The sequence below is a fragment of the Carassius gibelio genome, chromosome B20 (genome assembly GCF_023724105.1).
Source record: "Carassius gibelio isolate Cgi1373 ecotype wild population from Czech Republic chromosome B20, carGib1.2-hapl.c, whole genome shotgun sequence".
In the NCBI taxonomy this organism is placed as follows: domain Eukaryota; kingdom Metazoa; phylum Chordata; class Actinopteri; order Cypriniformes; family Cyprinidae; genus Carassius; species Carassius gibelio.
The window spans coordinates 22,819,212-22,838,126 of record NC_068415.1 but is presented as its reverse complement, the minus strand read 5'-3'; the positions used below and the strand labels follow the sequence as shown (position 1 = coordinate 22,838,126).

The 18,915-nt window shown below is 35.6% G+C and overlaps 1 protein-coding gene across 5 annotated transcripts; it reads left to right on the top strand.

Annotated features, from left to right (window-relative positions):
• The first annotated feature begins 1,332 nt into the window (after nt 1-1,332).
• LOC127983796 (poly(A) polymerase type 3) lies at nt 1,333-17,170 on the top strand. Of its 5 annotated transcripts, none has more exons than XM_052586134.1 (23): nt 1,333-1,493; nt 2,427-2,585; nt 3,993-4,059; nt 4,155-4,236; nt 4,333-4,442; nt 4,540-4,593; nt 4,716-4,827; nt 5,774-5,863; nt 6,225-6,363; nt 6,494-6,566; nt 6,970-7,090; nt 8,544-8,628; nt 10,420-10,473; nt 10,583-10,702; nt 10,828-10,937; nt 11,063-11,187; nt 11,553-11,686; nt 11,811-11,887; nt 14,073-14,308; nt 14,430-14,492; nt 14,640-14,696; nt 14,791-14,826; nt 15,952-17,170. In XM_052586134.1, exons 1-23 carry the CDS (start codon nt 1,486-1,488, stop codon nt 16,045-16,047), a joined length of 2,208 nt encoding a protein of 735 aa, XP_052442094.1. In that variant the 5' UTR covers nt 1,333-1,485; the 3' UTR covers nt 16,048-17,170. The 5 variants fall into 5 exon arrangements, with proteins under 5 accessions (XP_052442094.1, XP_052442093.1, XP_052442092.1 ...); XM_052586133.1 differs by having other exon boundaries at nt 14,070-14,308; XM_052586132.1 differs by having other exon boundaries at nt 11,811-11,890.
• The last annotated feature ends 1,745 nt before the right edge of the window (nt 17,171-18,915 follow it).

Here is an 18,915-nt window from a genome sequence, read left to right as displayed (position 1 = left end):
TTACTTATAAAGCCCTGAATGGTTTAGCACCTCAGTATTTGAATGAGCTCCTTTTACATTATAATCCTCTACGTTCGCTACGTTCTCAAAACTCAGGCAATTTGATAATACCTAGAATATCAAAATCAACTGCGGGCAGCAGATCCTTTTCCTATTTAGCGACTAAACTCTGGAGTAACCTACCTAACATTGTTCGGGTGGCAGACACACTCTTGCAGTTTAAATCTAGATTAAAGACCCATCTCTTTAACCTGGTTTACACATAACATACTAATATGCTTTTAATATCCAAATCCATTAAAGGATTTTAATGCTGCATTAATTAGGTAAACCGAAACCGGAAACACTTCCCATAACACCCTATGTACTTGCTACATCATTAGAAGAATGGCATCTACGCCAATATTAGTCTGTTTCTCTCTTATTCCAAGAAAATTTGACTCGTCACCTGAGCCTGGTTTCTCCCAAGGTTTTTTTCTCCATTCTGTCATTCTGAGTTTCAGTTCCTTGCCGCTGTCGCCTCTGGCTTGCTTAGTTGGGGTCACTTCATCTACAGCGATATCGTTGACTTGATTGCAAATAAATGCACAGACACTATTTAACTGAACAGAGATGACATCACTAAATTCAATGATTAACTATACTATTGCATTATTGACACACAGTTTTACTAATGAATGTTGTTCAGTTGCTTTGACGCAATGTATTTTGTTAAAAGCGCTATATAAATAAAGGTGACTTTGACTTTGACTTCAGAATGATGGTATGATTTAAATTATGCTTTGACATTATTTGTTTTATAAAGACATAGTTTGTTATTGTTGGGAAAATGGTATTGTATGATGTTGGGGTTTACAAGCATATATGTATGGAGCAAATCGGATATAGCCAGTGTTACTTATTCCAGTTTTTATTATGTTTTCTGACAGGCCAGTTGAAAAGAAAGTTTTACTTTTATTTTGGATGTTATTAATTGCGATTTATCGTTTGACAGCACTTATATAGAAAGATAATAAATAGTGAAACAGTGGAAATACTTAATGTTTAAATGGTATGCTGTATAACAATAGTTATTTTACCTTTCAAACTGATGTCTTGTGAATAAATCATAAAAACATTTAAGGTTCAGCTATGCTATAAGGAATAAAATATTAAATGTAATTTAATGGAGAAATGTTTCGAGATGTTCGTGATAATGTACAAATATACAAAAAATATAAAAATATATACAGTAAAATATACAGTATATATAAGATCTTAGCTAGTTGCTGTCCCTTTAAACATAAATACGCAGGTCAACCAGCGTCAGCGTGCTATACGTCATGGCGTCACTTCCCGTGCCAATTGGCAGTTACTGTTGCCGGAGCGCCATGTTGGTTCAAACAAAAGAAACTTCATTGCCTTCATAACAGTTCATGACGGGCTGGAACGCAATGGCGGAATATAACCTGCTTCTCAGCTTCTCTTAAGCCGGAGATTTTCATAATGCCTTTGTAAGTATCTCGTCGGAGTTTGAAGACAAGCGTGATCGAAGCAAACGCGAGGTCCTGGGCCCTATGTCACGAATCAGTCGCAAACTCGACACGCTTATCCAACCATGTAATGATGCTGTTTAGTGGTTGAACTAGTCTACATTGCATTCATTTCGAAATTAACTTGTCAGTGAGCAGTAGGTAATGAGATAAAACCATCAACAGGCTATCAGAAATAGAAATCGGGCTCATAGTGAGCTCCCTGGTTTGTATGTACGTTATGGACTTTAAATCTGTAATATTCAGTGGTTGCTGAACTTTGTTCAGATATGTGACTAAGCGCACGTATGACTTATTACATACTAATACCCTTCAAGGAGGCGTTCATAGAAGACGAATTGAACAACTAACTTTAGACGAGGCGCAGCAAAAGCGTTTATTAAAGCTGAACCACTTTATATCATGATCTGGCAGACGCAGATTGTGCGCTATCCTAAGAAAAACAGCGAGGCGTGACGCAACAATTAAAATTTGACACGTCACGTGTGAACGCCCCAAAGACAACGGTCATAAAATCTGTTATTAAAAATATTTGTCATGCTCTGTTCACTTAGTACTCTCAAAGTGCTCGTTCACGTGGAAATATCTCCACCAAACGGAGTTTTGAATACAGAAATCAAAACAAATGAATTTCTATATAATATTCTCTTGCAAAGTGTTAAAGAATTCATACATAGTATGTGTAAATGTAGCTTCCTAACTTTCTTTTCTTTATTTTATATTATTTTTGTATTTCTTGACGTCATCGTGGTCAGATGTTTGAATGCAGAGTTTTTATAACATCCCAGTCATTTATAATAGTAATAATAATTGAGCTGACAGGGATGTGATCAGCTCCTGTGATCACGTTATGTTTCTGTTGAGTCTGACAATTCATTTTTGACCTTTTCACAGCCCAGTGCAACCAGCCCAGCAGACCCCAAAGCATTATGGGATCACGTCTCCTATCAGCTTGGCGCAGCCTAAAGAGGCCGATCTGGTTCTCACGCGGAAGCTGACCGAGACGCTCCGACCTTTCGGCGTCTTTGAGGAGGAGCTGGAGCTGCAGCGCAGGTGAATGAGATTCTATTCACTAAGGCTTGGTAAAAAAGTATTTATCTCTAAACTAGTCCCGTCTGAATAGGGCTTATGTGTTATGTTCATTTTGAGACTTTAAGCCCTATTCGGACGGGACTAGTTTTACAGGGGGTCGTTAGAGAAATTAGTTCCACAGACGTACTTTGTGATTTTAATCCTGTCTGAATGCAAATGGCTGCATCCAAAAACTCTAAATTGCTGTTTTAATTACAGATGTACCTTTATGAAAATTAAACATGGGTTTACTACAAAAAAAAAAAAAAAAAGTTAAACCAACCACACATTAACATGGTTTTGCTATACTAGCCGATTAGCTTCACCATGGTATTTGTGTGATAATACAAATGGTATTCAATCTGACTGATTGTAATACGCTAAAGAACATGCACAAAGTTCATCAAATCCATTTCTTGGGTTTTCCCCCCAAACTGATGTCACTTCCCACAGGAAAATGGCACAAAGTGTTGATTCAGTGACTAAGCATTGAGTCAATGATGACGTCACTGAATCAACCGTGAACTGTAACCGAAGAATGTACATTTATCAACACAATCTGTATTATATAAAGCGCTGTATAAATAAATGTGACTTGATGTTTGTTAATTAGTTTTTACAAAAGTGTGAAAGAATTAAAAATCAATTTAAATTCTATAAATATTTGTCAATTGTAACAGCGTTACCAAGAAAGCATGTTTTGTTTGAAACATTATAAAAAAAAAGGAACAAAATGACAAAACAATTAAAATAATTGTATTTTGCCAGGTGATATTAGAAGTTACCGCAGTATCCAAAGGCAACAGACACTGAAAACAAAGTAGAGAAATGATTTAGCTCTGACTTCTGTTCAAAAGTTTGGGTTCGTTAATTTTATCAGTAAAAAAATAACAAGGATACATTTAGAGAGACACATTACAGGGTCACAAAAAATCTATTTGAAATAAATGAATAGACATTCATCAAAGATTGGTGTTAAAAGTTTGTCACAATGTTTTCACAAACAATATTAATTAATTATTATTCTTGACGTGACGCTGAAGAAAAAAAAACTATTAAAAAAAGTTATTTGATTAACATTATTTAACTGTTGTACTTCAAATAATATTTTGTTTTTATTGTATTTTCATTAAATAAATCTAGCATCGATAAGCATAAAATACTTATTTCTAAATTTTCAAATGACCTGATTGGCCTTTTAACTTTTGAAACTTCTGTGTATGTTCACGTAACATGAAATTTCATGAATCCCATTTAGTTTTTGAGTTTTCTTTGGTTTAATATATTTTTCAGGACACACTTTTTTCCATAAATGTGTACATCATACTCTTGACCCAGCTTTAGTCTTCCTCATATTGCTTTTGATTAAGATGTTTCTTTTGCCCACAGAATCCTAGTGCTTGGGAAGCTAAATACGTTGGTTAAGCTGTGGATCCGTGAAGTCAGTGAAGTTAAGGTATCTTATTGGCCTTTTAATTAATATATACACACACAAATCTCTGAATAACCGCTCACAGATTCTAACCGTTATATATTTTCTTCTAATCACAGAATATTCCAGCATCAGTGATTGATAATGTTGGTGGAAAGATCTTCACGTTTGGATCCTACAGACTTGGAGTTCATACTAAGGGTATATTTTCTACACTAGTTCTAGATCGATTGATACGTGTATTTCACATGGTCTCTGTGTGTCTGCAGTATCTCATTCACTAAACTAATTGTGTAGGTGCTGATATTGATGCTCTCTGCGTTGTGCCCCGTCATGTGGAGAGATCGGACTTCTTCTCCTCGTTCTATGAGAAATTAAAGGAGCAGGAGGAAGTCAAAGACCTAAGGGTATCCTGCTTATATGATTGGTGTACATAGACGGTATACATCTTCCCAGCAGTATCTGTTAGGTTTAATGCTTGATATTTGCGTTTGCCTTCTTTAGGCGGTGGAGGAAGCGTTTGTGCCAGTGATAAAGCTGTCTTTTGATGGAATTGAGGTTATTATTCTTTTTAATGTTATTCTTTTTAATGTGGATATAAAGGAATAGTTCATGCAAAAATTGCTATTTTTGATTTTTCCTTCTAATTTCTGTTTTAAGTATAATTTTTTTGATTCTAGATTGACATACTATTTGCCCGACTGGCGCTACAAGCCATTCCAGAGAACCTGGATTTGCGAGATGATGGCTTGCTGAAGAACCTTGACATTCGCTGCATCCGGAGTTTGAACGGTAGTCGGTCATAATTGATTGATTATGTTGGGGCTGAGTATCGACATTTTCAGAATTGATTCTGATTCACAAGATCTTGATTTTGATTCAATATCAAATTGTTTGGATGTATATCATGTCAGTTTATCTAAAGAAAAAAATCTCTCAACAAATGTGAACACTGTAGAGGGAACCCTGTCAGTTTATACATGACCTTGTTTTAAAGGTCCAACAAATTGTTTGTTCATTTTTAGATATAATAAACACTTAAAGTTGCACACACACTTTTAAATTGCTCAAAAGGCAGTTTGTAATAAACTTTAATGATGTAATTGTTCTACCCTAAATTATTGTTGAAATACAAACATTTAAATTATATTTATTAATTATTTTATCACAGATTAATTTAAACACAATATATGAAAGGTCCTTTGCAGGTTAAGTAATGTAATTTTATAATGTACAGTAAGCGGGTGCATGTCTAGCAAAAACCTTTTTTTTCTGCCTAACTGAGATATGAACCTTAAATGTGTTTCCTGAGGTAAAAATTCAGTCTTACATGATATTGTTTACAAGCTGATTTATTGACGTCTTTCCGCAGTTGAAACATTGATTGAGTGATTTCGCAAAACATGATAGAAAGAACACCTGATGTTCATTCATGTTTATTTTGTGCTATAACTAATAGTAAAGAGAACGAGAAGAGGATCGTTGGCATTTTGCAAAAACATTTGCAAAGATTATTGACTTTTGGTTGCTCTCAGCACTGACTAAAGAGAACAGCAGAGACTAAAAGATTGTTTTTGGAATTTAAGAATCTGTGCAAGTTCATCAAAATGAAGGTTGATTAAAGTTGATTAATTGATATTGTCGACCCAGCCCCAAGTTTTGTTTGCTTGTTTAAGGTTTCACTGGTAATCTTGATATATGTATTTTTATTTTTTTTAAACAATCTGCTGATTTACAGGTTGCAGAGTTACTGATGAAATTCTTCACTTGGTGCCCAACATAGAGAATTTCAGACTGACTCTAAGAGCCATCAAAATGTGGGCCAAACGTGAGTAGTTGCTTATGTGTCAGCTTTGCGTTGTACTCTGTTTGTGGAACATGTCACAGCTGGTCTCATGTAAAAAACCAACCCCACCGTGACCTTAAATGACCTGTTGTGTTTGTGGGTTTTAGTGCAGTCAGTGAAAAGCAACACTGCAGCATTGTGCCTCAGGAGATTCGTTTGGCTTGCATTTGCTGCATAACAACCAGTACATGCTCCTGTTTGCACTTTACTGAAAAACAGTCGATCCTTGATTGCCATTTGGCTTTTATAAATGCTTCATTTGACCTTAGTCAGGATGTGAAAAAATTTGAAAAAAGTTTTACAGAAATTAATAAATGAATGTTGTTATTTGAATCTCTTACAGGTCATAACATCTACTCAAATATTCTGGGTTTTCTGGGGGGCGTATCGTGGGCCATGTTGGTTGCAAGAACCTGCCAACTCTACCCCAATGCTGTGGCATCCACACTGGTCCATAAGTTCTTCTTGGTTTTCTCAAAGTGGTGAGTTTTTCATACTGCTCTCGACACCACTGGTCAATGAGAATATGAATACAAACCTATGGTCTTTGTTTTCAGAGATTCGTTCTCTTTAGATTCATTCATTAATTTATTAGTTATTTTGTGTTTTCAGGGAATGGCCAAATCCAGTCCTTCTGAAGCAGCCTGAAGACTGTAATCTCAACCTCCCAGTTTGGGATCCCAGGGTACTTATTCATTGATTTATTTATGTTATGAGGCTATGATATTAAAATATATTTTGAGAGCATTGAGTATTTTTATTGCCAAGATAAACATTTAAACCAAAAAATCCATCAGAAGTTCTAATAATGTAGTTCAAATAATCAAGGCATAGCCATGCAATGCATAAATACATATTCATGGTGCTGGGAAATTTTGTATGAAAATAATATTAAATGTATTGTAAATGTACGGAATATTGAAATATATTTTAAAACTCTCTGCACAGACCTCTATAGACGTCACATTTAACATGTATTTTACTAGAAGGTACAATGATTTTCCTGTGCTGTCTCAGATTATTCACTTCAGGCTATGTGAATGAATTGGGATCTATTGCACTGCTAATGTTGGTCTTTTTCCTCCTAGGTAACCCCCAGTGACCGGTACCACCTCATGCCGATCATCACACCAGCTTACCCTCAACAAAACTCCACTTACAATGTGTCCGCTTCTACTCGGGCCATCATGGTGGAAGAGTTCAAGCGGGGTCAGTCTCCGTTCTGAAGATCCCTAGAAATATTCTCATAGAATAATGAAAATAATCATTTCAAAATTGAAATGTCTACATTTTCTCACCTTGCATGACTTACTTTCTGCAGTGTAACAAAAAATAGGGCTGCACAATTAATCAAATTTCCAATTGTGATTACAATTATGGATGCCACATTTACGTAATCGTTCAAAGTGGCAATTAATCGCTCAAAGTCCACTTATATTATTTGGTGTGCTTAAGATTTGTTTTTTCTTTCTACGTTATCTTAAAGGGTTTTCCCATTATTTTTAGTATAACATTATAATACCATTCATATTTTTGCTTTTTTATAATTTAAAGAAAGCAATCCAATGTATAGTTGACATTTGAGGCTTAATACTATAGAAAAGCACAACGTTTTTCAGTTAGTGTTTCCAGTTAGTTTATATTCATATAAAAATACAGCATGCAGTTGCGTCAAACAAAGGTATAAACCTCATTCAATGTAAATTGTAATAATCATAATTAATAATCACAATTACAATTTCAAGGGAATAATTGTCAATTATGATTTTTGTCATAATCGTGCAGAAGTGTTGGGAGATATGGTCATTTTTCAAATCGTCATATCGTCAGCCCGTGAAATCGACGATACACGATATTATCGTGCGTGGGTGGAGCAAGAGAGGCTCTCTGTTCTCGTCATAGCATAACTATTTGGTGTTTTAAACCACGCAGGTGCGCAAGAGAGAGCCTATGGAATCAACAATAATCGAAAAAATATACTTTCAAACATACTGATGAACTAACGTTAAATACAAAAATATTGTGTTTAAAACCGCTAGTTCATATATTGTCGGACGTGCGTGCATGTGTGTGAAATGCGGTGATGAAGTGAAATAGCTGGGCAATTTGATAGCCCAATTATAATAGGCTGCCCAATAAAAATAAACATTATTATTATTATTATTATTATTTAATACGTTAATAGGAAAATGAGCCTAATATCATCTTGACTGTCCACAGAGACATCTGCTATCATTGATACATGATACTATTGTCTATCGGCACAACCCTATCGTGCAGCCCTAACACAAAATAAAAATGACCATTAAAAAGGAATATGAATAATATTGATAACTTAAGTCTATATTACTTATTACCTAACTATATTTAAGTCTTCTGACGTTTTAAGGAACAGACCAACATTTTAAATTGGCTGAGAATCCTCTTCTCTGCAAAAGCTCTTAAATCTCATTAGTGTTCAGGTACATTCAAATAGGAATCTAAGTGGTGAATTAATTTATTTCATGGGTGAGATTTTATTTCAGCATCTCCTTTTGAATTCCACTGATTAAAAACCAAGTCATGCAGAATAATGATGGAAATTCATTTTTGTTTGCGTGGTATGTTTGATACTGATATAACACGTGTTTGACTCGCATTTCAATTGTTTAACTCCTCACAGGTCTTGCGATCACGGATGAAATATTGCAGAATAAAGCAGAATGGTCCAAACTATTTGAAGCACCAAACTTCTTTCAGAAATACAAGTATGTATTAAGCTGCTTATCCTGTTGGACACTCATGGTGAGATTTAATCATTTCAATAAAGATTTATTTCTCAAAACTGCACCCACACACATTCATAGCCCTCTCACAATTATTATTTTATGTAATAAGTGTCATCAGTTTGAAATAAAAGAATTTTGCTTACTATCAGTTTATGCACACAGTGGCTTTTATGGTACGTCATCATTTTTGACAATTAAAATGTGTAAACATTACGATTGTAGAGCATGCCTGAAATGTAAGCAACTTTTTTTTTTTTAGAGATGGTTAAATTTATATTTTTAAAAGGTAGGTATTTTAAGTTTAAAATGCTTTTCTATTTAAGAAAAAAAAAGTTTTACTGGTTTTCTTGTGCTATATTAATTTGTATACAATTCAAAAATAAAATGTTTTAGTTCACAATTTGTACAATGTATTTCTTGTTAGTCTGTGTTTTCATAGTGTTTCTAATTTTTTGTTTGCGATTTCCACCAATGTTTAGCATTTAGCCTTGTCTGTGCTTGTTTTATTTTATTTTTTTATTAGTTGTGGTGTGATCATAATGGCTTAAAGTCAATTTCAGTCAAAAGAAACCAAAGTCAAACTAAAGAAATAAGACTTTTGGATATTTTAAATAATAAAATAATAGCGGTCTAAAGCCACACATTGCTTTGTTATTCCAGTCAACAGGGTTTTTTTGTAAGTGGGGGTTTTAGTAGGTCAGATTTTTACCAATTTTAGCTTATTTGAACCTGTCTGAAAACCCTTCACTGTACGACGATCTTCTCACCCCACATGAGAATGCAGCGACGGTTCATTATAGTGCTCAATTCATTAATCACCATTATTTCTTCCTTAAAAACAATGTAGCAGTTAGCTGGTTTCAAAGAAGAGATTAAATATGATTGATTTGCATTATCTCATTCTGTTCTGTCAGACACAAGCCGCTAATATGTAATCAGAGTGGGAAAAATGTCCAAAGTGTGTTGCTTTGCAGAAAAATACAAAGAATCCATCCACAAACATGACTGACTTTAAAATGGCAAAATACAGAATATCTCGCTTTTGCTTTGGTCTCTTTTTTGGTCTTTTTCCACAGAAGAGGTTTTATTTTTTTTTTTATATATACCATGTGATGCTGAAAGTGTGTACATGAGACCATATATTGTAATAACAAGTAACTAGTCACTTTTATAGGACAAAGTTAAGCAGTTACGTTTCAAATAAATGGATTTTGGAAGTTTTATTGGCATTCAAGATGGGCTAGTTAACCAAAAAAAAAAAAAAGTTGTTTCAAACCTGTATGAGTTTCTCTCTCCAATATATTTTGAAGAATGTTGGTAACCAAACAGTTGCTGGTAGCCATTGACTTCCACAGTATGGAGAAAAAAAAAACGCTTGATGCCAATGGCTACAAGCATTTTTCAAAATATCTTTTGTTTTTAAGAGAAGAAAGAAATGTATAGAGGTTTGGACAACTCATTTTTGTGCGAACATTATTTTTCAGCTTGATTGATATATGTAATCAGCATTTTGGTCTTGTTTCTGATCTACTGTAAAAGATATATATATATATATATATATATATATATATATATATATATATATTGTAGACTGTGAAGTGTGTTCTTGGCTGGACACGAGTGATCCCTGCTGTGTTGAGGGAAGATATATTTGTCTTTGGAGAGAAGTGTCAGTGATATCGGTGCGGCCCTGTAGGTTTTGCCGGGTTTGGTTGAACAACTCTTCGTCTAAAGGATGTAATGGCATTGTTCTGTCTTTTATGTCCCAAGGCATTATATAGTGTTGCTAGCAAGCGCACAGGCAGAGAAGCAGCACTTAGAGTGGTGAGTACAGCACCGTCACACACTTTATCGGACCCATGTTCTGCTCATGTCCCCTGCATCTGTTTAGAAATGTTGTGGACTAGGACTAAATATGCTGTTTGGCTTAAAGGGTGGGCCTCGTGGAATCAAAGATCCGAATCCTGGTGGGAAACCTGGAGAAGAATGAGTTTATCACACTCGCTCATGTGAATCCACAGTCATTCCCGGGACCAAAAGAGGGAACTGACAAGTGAGTTTCAAATGCTTTTGTCCTTTCTTTCATTAAACTTTAACAAAGGCCTGAAACCGACCTAAGAAACGAAGGGATGGCGATAGGAAGACTCTTTACTCGCTCTTTCCTTTGTGTACGAACAGGGAGGAGTTCAGCACAATGTGGGTAATAGGTATTGTGTTTAAAAAAATGGAGGGATCAGAAAATCTTAACGTGGATCTGACGTTTGACATCCAGACCTTCACAGACACAGGTACGATTTGGTTTATGTTGGGAAGAGCACACACAGGAAGTGTCAGCATTGCTTCGGTTCTCTGGACGTTGTGCTATGATTAAACTTCTCTCAGTAATCAACATGTGTTCTATGAATGGCTGTAGTTTACCGGCAGGCGATCTCTAGTAAAATGTTTGAGCAAGATATGAAAATCACAGCCATGCACGTGAAGAGGAAGCAACTGCAACAACTGCTGCCCAAAATGACCATTCAGAGGAGCAAGAGAAAGGCAAGCGTTCATCTGTTACTTTGCAAACACGCTGAACTATTTCATAATGAAGATAAAAATGCATGTGCCAGGTTCTTTAAAAATATTGTATTTTTGGAAGAGATTTCAAGTTAATACATTGTTTTCAATGTGTCTAGAGAATGTCTTGCAAATTATTTTCTAATTAGTTTTTGATTTTTTTTTTTTTGTTTTAAAGTTTTGTCATTTGACATCCTTAAATGTACTGACCTTTGACACAAACTGTTGAAGGACTACATGGGTCCTCTTTTTTTTTTTTTTTTTCGTTGTCTGGTAAATGTGGCCTCAGTAGTGACCTAGTAATGCTTTTTGTTAATGGTCTTGTTTTTGCCTCTGTTATCCTGTAGCTTTCATCTGATGGTCTCCGTGCGATGAATGATGGCAGTCTCGACCTATCAGTTGACAGTGACAACAGCATGTCAGTGCCGTCCCCCACGGGCCCTTCAGCTGCCAAGGTCGCCCGTGCCCCCAGCCCTCAGGGGTAAAAGATAAAACTATTTTCACCTGGTCACCTGTTGCCCTAATGTTATTCGCTTAACTTTCTGTAATTCATATCTTTTTGAAACACTGGTACACATGCCTTCTCTCTCTCTCTCTGACTGTAGCTCCACTGGGACTGCTACAAACACCTCAGATTTGCAGGGAAAAACAGACGCTTCAAGAGGAAGCTCGCTCCTGGCAGGTGGTATGTCTACTGGGGTCATTAAGTCACTTTAAAGTAGATATTTTTATTCTGTAATTTTGTCATTTGATGGAATAGTTCATTGAACGAAAATTATCTCTTACCTCATCGTTCCAAACTTGTATGACTTTCTGTTCCACAAAACACTAAAAGATTGTTTTGAAGGATGTTTTTCTCCCCCAAATTTATTTTGTTAATTTTTCATGAAAGTCATCCAGGCCTCTTTTTTTCCTTATTACTTGAACAGTATTTTATTATGACAAAAGTCAAACCTGGGCCAAAATCCCCTTATGAAATATGTTAAGAAATTTTTTAAAGAAATTCCACCAAGTTCGTAAGAATGTTTTTAAGAACATCTTAAATTACAGTCTTTAGCTATTTGAATCCATACAAGACGCATTGAAAAACTCACACTTCAAGGATAGTTTTTTTTGCGCTTCTTGCAGATTACCCTAATAATCATAATAAGCACGCACTATTTTTGACGCGATTAACTTGACTGGCACTCAACCGTAACAAACAACCTGTCTCAAGCTAAAGCGATCTGTTAAATAACTTTTGTTCTGTGTTTTTGTAAATAAAATCTGTGCCGTTTAGTTTCATCGCCATACTGTTGTGAAATGCGAAACATTTTGTTTTACATGGATATTGAATAAACTATGCTAAATATTAATTTGGCATTCAAATACATTGCGAAATGGAAACATTTGATTTTGTGTTGAATTAAGCCCTATTCGGACAGGACTAGTTTTCTAAACTATGTTTGAGTTTCGTTTCTTACCACCTGACGTCTGTGATTTTCATGTACCAAATCGGATGGGACTAACATCTCCGTGTTTATTACAGAGGTGGGAGGGCAGATCACGCATTACATATAGTCATTCGGATTGATTACCATTAGTATATTACACAATAAATACTAAATACCAATAACTTGTATTTTTGTTTTTTTGTAGTAGGCAAAACCCATGTTTAATTTTCATAAAGGTACATCTGTAATAAAAACATTATGTGACTGAGTGAATAAATGGACGTGAGTAATCTTACCTGATGCTGATATTACAATAGCCAGTATTAACAGTTTATGTGATCTGGCTCTTAATTTTATTGTTATTATTATTTAATATTTATTATTTCTTTATTAGACCCTTTTTAAATATTTTAATAAATTACTGAAAAGGATTTTTTTTAACCGTTTAATTGATTGTATTAATCAGTCAAAATTCTTAATGGTCGCTTGACTGGTTAAAATGGATATTCCTATTAAATATAACAATTAATTTGAAATAACCAATATTCACATGCATGCAAGGTGAAAAAACTCTTTCATTGTCTTATAATATGCGTTTATTTTTGCATATTTGCTCAAACGTTTTACGATTCATTGTTCCAAACCCCTCCTTTGCGTGATGCTAATCTGCGGTAATTGGTCTGATTGGTCTTATTTTCATTTCATCATGAGCCGTAAAGCCAGTGCTGCTTTGTGTACAGCGTTATCAGGGAAACAGCTATTTTTTCTGCTCCAAATGTGGCATCTAGTGGCAAAGAATGAGTTTGCATTTCCTTTCACACCAAAGCAAAAAGACCATCAAGTGTGCGGGCAATATGCTAATTTTTCATGTTGGTGTCAACATGAAACGGCTTGGGATTGCACTTTCAGATGTAAAACTTTGCAGGATTTTTTCATTCACTTAGAGCTGTGTCACACACTTCATGAAAGGTAATTTAAAAAATCCATAATAGAGGCACTTTAAGACAAGTCTGGGGCTATCCTAACTTGAAGAACATTTATGATTAATTTGAGGAAGATTATATTCAAGAATTAGAATTATAAAATTTTATTTTAAAAACAATCCTAAGAAAAAACAAGAACATTCTTTAGAATTTGATAAAAGATATTCTTTTATTCTTATATATTCTCCGGCCCCTGGTGTGACATGGCAAAAGAAAAGTAATTTAAATGTCACAATCAAAAAGAACAGCTTGAACATTCTTCAAAATTTTCCCTTTTGTGTTCCACCGGAAATAAAAAAAAAAGATATATGGGTTTGGAACAACATGAGGGGGAGTGTGTGATGACAGACCTTTCCTGTTTTGGATTTTCAAAATAACTTTGAAGTGTATTTAATTAGTTTGTTTTTAGTGCTGCTTAATGCTTATACTTTTTTTCTTCGAATCCTTGCAGTGGACACCACTAAGCCAGATAGTGTTGGGACTTCCAGCAACAATGCCCCGCAGAAGGGAGCCTCTCCACTAAAGCGGCCCGCCTCACCCGTTCAGCATGACTCGGAGAAGAAAGCCAAAGTGGACTGTGTACAGCAGAACCCTGTTCCCAGTCCATGTTTATCTGCTGACCCTGCCATAAAAACACCTGACTCACCCCTTGAGAATGAGATGTCCAAGAAAGCCAAAGCAGACGAGGTAAAAGACAACACTTTCATGTCAGATGCTTTTTTTTTGTCAGTCTTTATTTTCAGGTTTGATTTCAGTTTCAATCCAATCATGAACGTTACATATTAAGTGTGGATGGTGTCTCTTCCAGCTCTCAAGCCCAGAAGCAGAGTCCTCAGGTGAAACTGACGGCCAAGTAGCTGTGGATCCAGCGGTAATGGCTATTTGTTCTTTCTTTTTGTTGCAAAAGTGCAAAATCTTTCTTAGCGTCCATCCCCTGAACCCGAAGAGGCAGTAATCTTCATGTTGTTGTTGTTGTTGTTCACTCAATTTCATTGTTTTTGTCATGTTTTTTTCCCAGCCGAGCGTCGAAGTGGTTCCTTCAGAGGATGAATCTAAAACAGAGACAGAATTAACGGTAAACCAATGGTGAAAAAGGGTATGCTAGTTATAATGATAAATGGAGGAAATATGTGAGAAGGCAAAATGCTGATGTTTCCCGTCATTCTCAGGTGGTGGACCCAGCAGAGGTGATCCCGCCTGCCCGGGTAAGGACATGAGCTATTGATTATTACACAGTAATATTTATCATATTCACACGCAAGTCAAGTTTCTGTTCTCACTGAAAGCTTATGAAAAAGCCTAAAACTATTTGTAATCTCTGATGTTTTAATAAAATAGCTCTATTTTCATCAGCACAACTGTTTTCAACATTGCTAAGAAATATTTAATAAGAACCAAATCAGCATATTAGAGTGATTTTTGAAGAATCATGTGACACTGAAGACTGAAGAATAATGATGCTGCTTTTAATTGCGTTATAAAATATAATAGAAAGTAACTTTAAATTGTGATGTCTCTCAAAATTACAGTTTTTACTGTATCTTTGATTTAAATGCAGTCTTGGTTGGCTTCATGGCTTTTCAGAAACAAAAAAATCTTAGACTAAATATTTCCGTAATAGCTAATTAGGATTAGCTAATGAAGAGCTAAGGTGTTTGATGAACTGATGTATGTAATCCCATATATGATTGTGTTATTAATATTTATTCCAAATATCATTCATTTGATTAACAATGTTGTATTTGAAATAGAAATGTCCATTCAGCTCTGCTAAACACTATTGAAATGGCCAATGAATAAATGTATGGTGGCCATTACCTCGGATTAATGCATTTTCAGTTGTGGAGAACATTTTCACAAATTCTGTGAAAAAGTGATTGTATTTTACGTTTTTTGGTTGGGATGTTTACACAATTTTACACAAGCCAGGCCATTTATATATTAGTCAACACAATGGTCCTTTTTTTTTTTAGATTTACTGTTCGAATTTAGCTGAAATGGCCCAACTATACTTTAAATAGATGCACTTTTTAAAAAAAACTTAAGACTTCAGTTTCAGTATGCGCTGATATAGGTGTTGCAGAAAGTAATCTATGAAAGCCAAAATGCAAATGAAGGAACACATATTTAGGTAATTATGTCATATTCTACTTATTCTGTGGTGAATTTTATTCCAGTGAAATTGCCCAGGGCGTGCAGCGTATATCTTAGTCACAGCTTGTTCAAACAGAAACACTTATCACAGAAGAGATGATTTATTAGTTTGTATCACGTGGTCAGGACACGCTCAAGATTATTTCCAATCTGATGTTCTGTCTTATGTTCTGCAGAAGATGTCTAACGCCGATCTGTCGGATGTCCCGCTCGTCCCGACCAACCCCATCGCCGTGGTCAAGAACTCGATCAAGCTGAGACTCAGCAGGTAGAAGTGGCTCAGTCTCGTACTCAGGAGGTCGAAGTCCTGCCCATGTGCAACACGGCTCTCCACCAGGGGGCAGCTCTGTTCTTCCACAAACTCCCCTGTGCCCTTTCCCTCCCTACAATGCAAAAAAAACACAAAAAAAGAGATGTCATACCCAAAAACCTCAATGTGATTTAATGTGTTCGTGTGATTTGGTAAATCCCATCTGTTTTGACCTGAAAGACAGTGACGCTTTATGCATTTTTTTTCCCTTTTCTCTTTTTGTTCTTTTTTTTCTTTGTAAATCAGTAAAGAGGCATGTAATTGTAAGTCGGTCCGTTGCAGAGCAGTCCAGCATATTGTACAGAGCTGAAGGTGTAGATGAGCATCAAAGCGTGCTCAGTAGTTGGAGATGCACTGAATCCACGTCAACTAATGACCGTACTATAATCTGACATGGAAATGCACAGCGGAGGACATGGCTAGCTCATCCAGATGATTCGAGCTCACTAATGCAGCTGTAATTGAACCAAATCAGTCTCAGATTAGTGTAAACACCATCGTTTTGCTCCGCCGTCTTCGCAGGGCATTAATTATGGGTGTTATTAGGAGTGGAGGATCTTGTATTCCCAGCATGCTCTGAGGAGAACAGTGCTAGCCGTTCATTTAGGATTGTTTTACCATGTGTGTGTGTGTGTGTATATAGATATATACAGACTACAATATTGAAACTTTTATTTGCTTTGAGCAGCTTAGTTTTCCTATTATATGCTGGGATTTTCCTAAGGTGCGTTTCGAATGACTAATGGTCAGCTTGTCGCTGCTGATCTGATTTTGAGGATGCGGATGTGAAAATATAAAAGATTGATTTGAGTTACAAACGAATGATGGTTTATCTGGGCAGGAGAGTGATTTTGTTCATTTTTGAAACCTGTACAAACGTTTCTTACTGTGTTTTGTGTTGACTGTGGATTCGTGTCACGGTAAAGCTGCCGCCCCAGGAGCACTGTTGTCACCGCACAGATTCACTCCTGCGAAACGCCTCCTATGGCCTTGCCATGTCCTTTCAGTTCTTTCATACGCTTATTTGTAAGGACAAGGTATTGTACTTTTTCACAAATAAAAGTCTACATTGTTGCAAAGAGAAATCACTGATTGGTTTATTCGAGTCCTCTCTTAAAAGCAGCATCATTGTTCTGATGCAGTGCTTTATTCTTCACATTACACGCGTCAAATAAAACAAAAACATTTTGAAATCTCTTTAGTATTCACAACATGGGTACAAGTATTGGGACACCCCCTTTCTAATGAACAGGTTTGCTAATTTCCACATTACTTTACAGATCGTAATGTTAAAGCATATAATGGTATTCTGGGGAATTGTGTGCTTCTGATTTTATATCAGTTGTTAGGATGGGACCATTTTCTATTCTCTGTGTATAAGGTAAGTTTCAAAAAGAAATGATTCAGAGTGGAAGAACTGGACTGGACCGGACTGGTGTGAATTTAAATACAGATCTTGAGCCAGAAACCCGTCAGCAAACACCAGTGACTTGTACAGAAGGGTACAGTCATTTTAGACTCTTCCAGAACGGTTGCACCCGAGATTTTGTATTTGTTTTTTAAACACGTGAATTGTGTTTCCATCTTTGTTGCCACAGTTTTGGAAGTAACCTCTTCTGTTTTAAAGAAGGATGTGTCCTAATACTTTTGTCCAAATATAGTGTATGCACAAGTCATTAGAGTTTGGTGATGAGTTTTTGGCTCAAAGTCTGCATTTAAAAGGTCTGCAGCTGGGATATATATATATATATATCCTATTTCATTCACAATGGTAATTCAAAGTGCTTTACATGAAAGAAAGTAAAATAGACATGAAGAAAAATGAAATTAAAACAAGCATTTTTTTTACAATTTTATTTGTAATTTATCTGAAAGCTTAAAATTGCTTGTAATTATGCATAATTTAATATTATTACTACAGTAAATGTAACAAGGACACATTCAAATAAAGTCTTTTTAGTCAAGTGTATGCTACTTATATATTACTTATGACTGATTTTACAAATACTCAAAATAAAATAAAAATTAAGAAATTGAAAAAAGAGTTTTCTACACAAATAGTATTTAACTTTAGTTGATTGAAGTAAACAACTTGAACACCAGTGATCCTGACAGCCATACTCTGTTTTATCCCATGCACTGTAAAACTTCTCCATTTCTGGGATGTACTGTGTCCTTCTTCATAAGATGGTATGAGCAATACAGGGATGCTTCACTACGCAATCTGTTTCCCAAACTTTCCCCACTGTTTAGTCATTCAACAAACAGTAAGTTTTGTCGCAAATTCGTGCTAATGGTCTAACCAGAAGTTCGAGTAGAGCAAAGTCTGAAAGCTCCACAGTGTTTTTACTCTTAAGCAAGGCAGATTCCCAATGACTCATACTAAGATATTAAAGATATATTATATATATTAACATATATTGAATAAATAAGATTATCTTAATGTCCTTAGCATGTCGAATTCGCACTATTATCTAGTTGCTTATTAACATGCATGTTGTAAACATGTATTGAGGGTGGAAGAGAGCACTGTTCATTCACTGCCCTCCACCTACAACTCCTGCTAGGAGCAAGATTCGAACCAGCGACCTTCTGGTAACTAGTCCGGCTTTCTAACCATTAGGCCACAGCTGCCACAGCTTTTAAAAGCACATAATCCAACCCAATCCTTAAACTTAACAACTACCATACTAACTGTTAAGACGCACCAAATCAGGAATTTATTGAGGCAGAAGTCACAGTCAGTGGTTTGTTAATAGCAAGAATTGTACATAAAAATAAAATGTGACCGCATTTTTTAGTTCACTTTCATTGTTTTTTGATTGCTAGC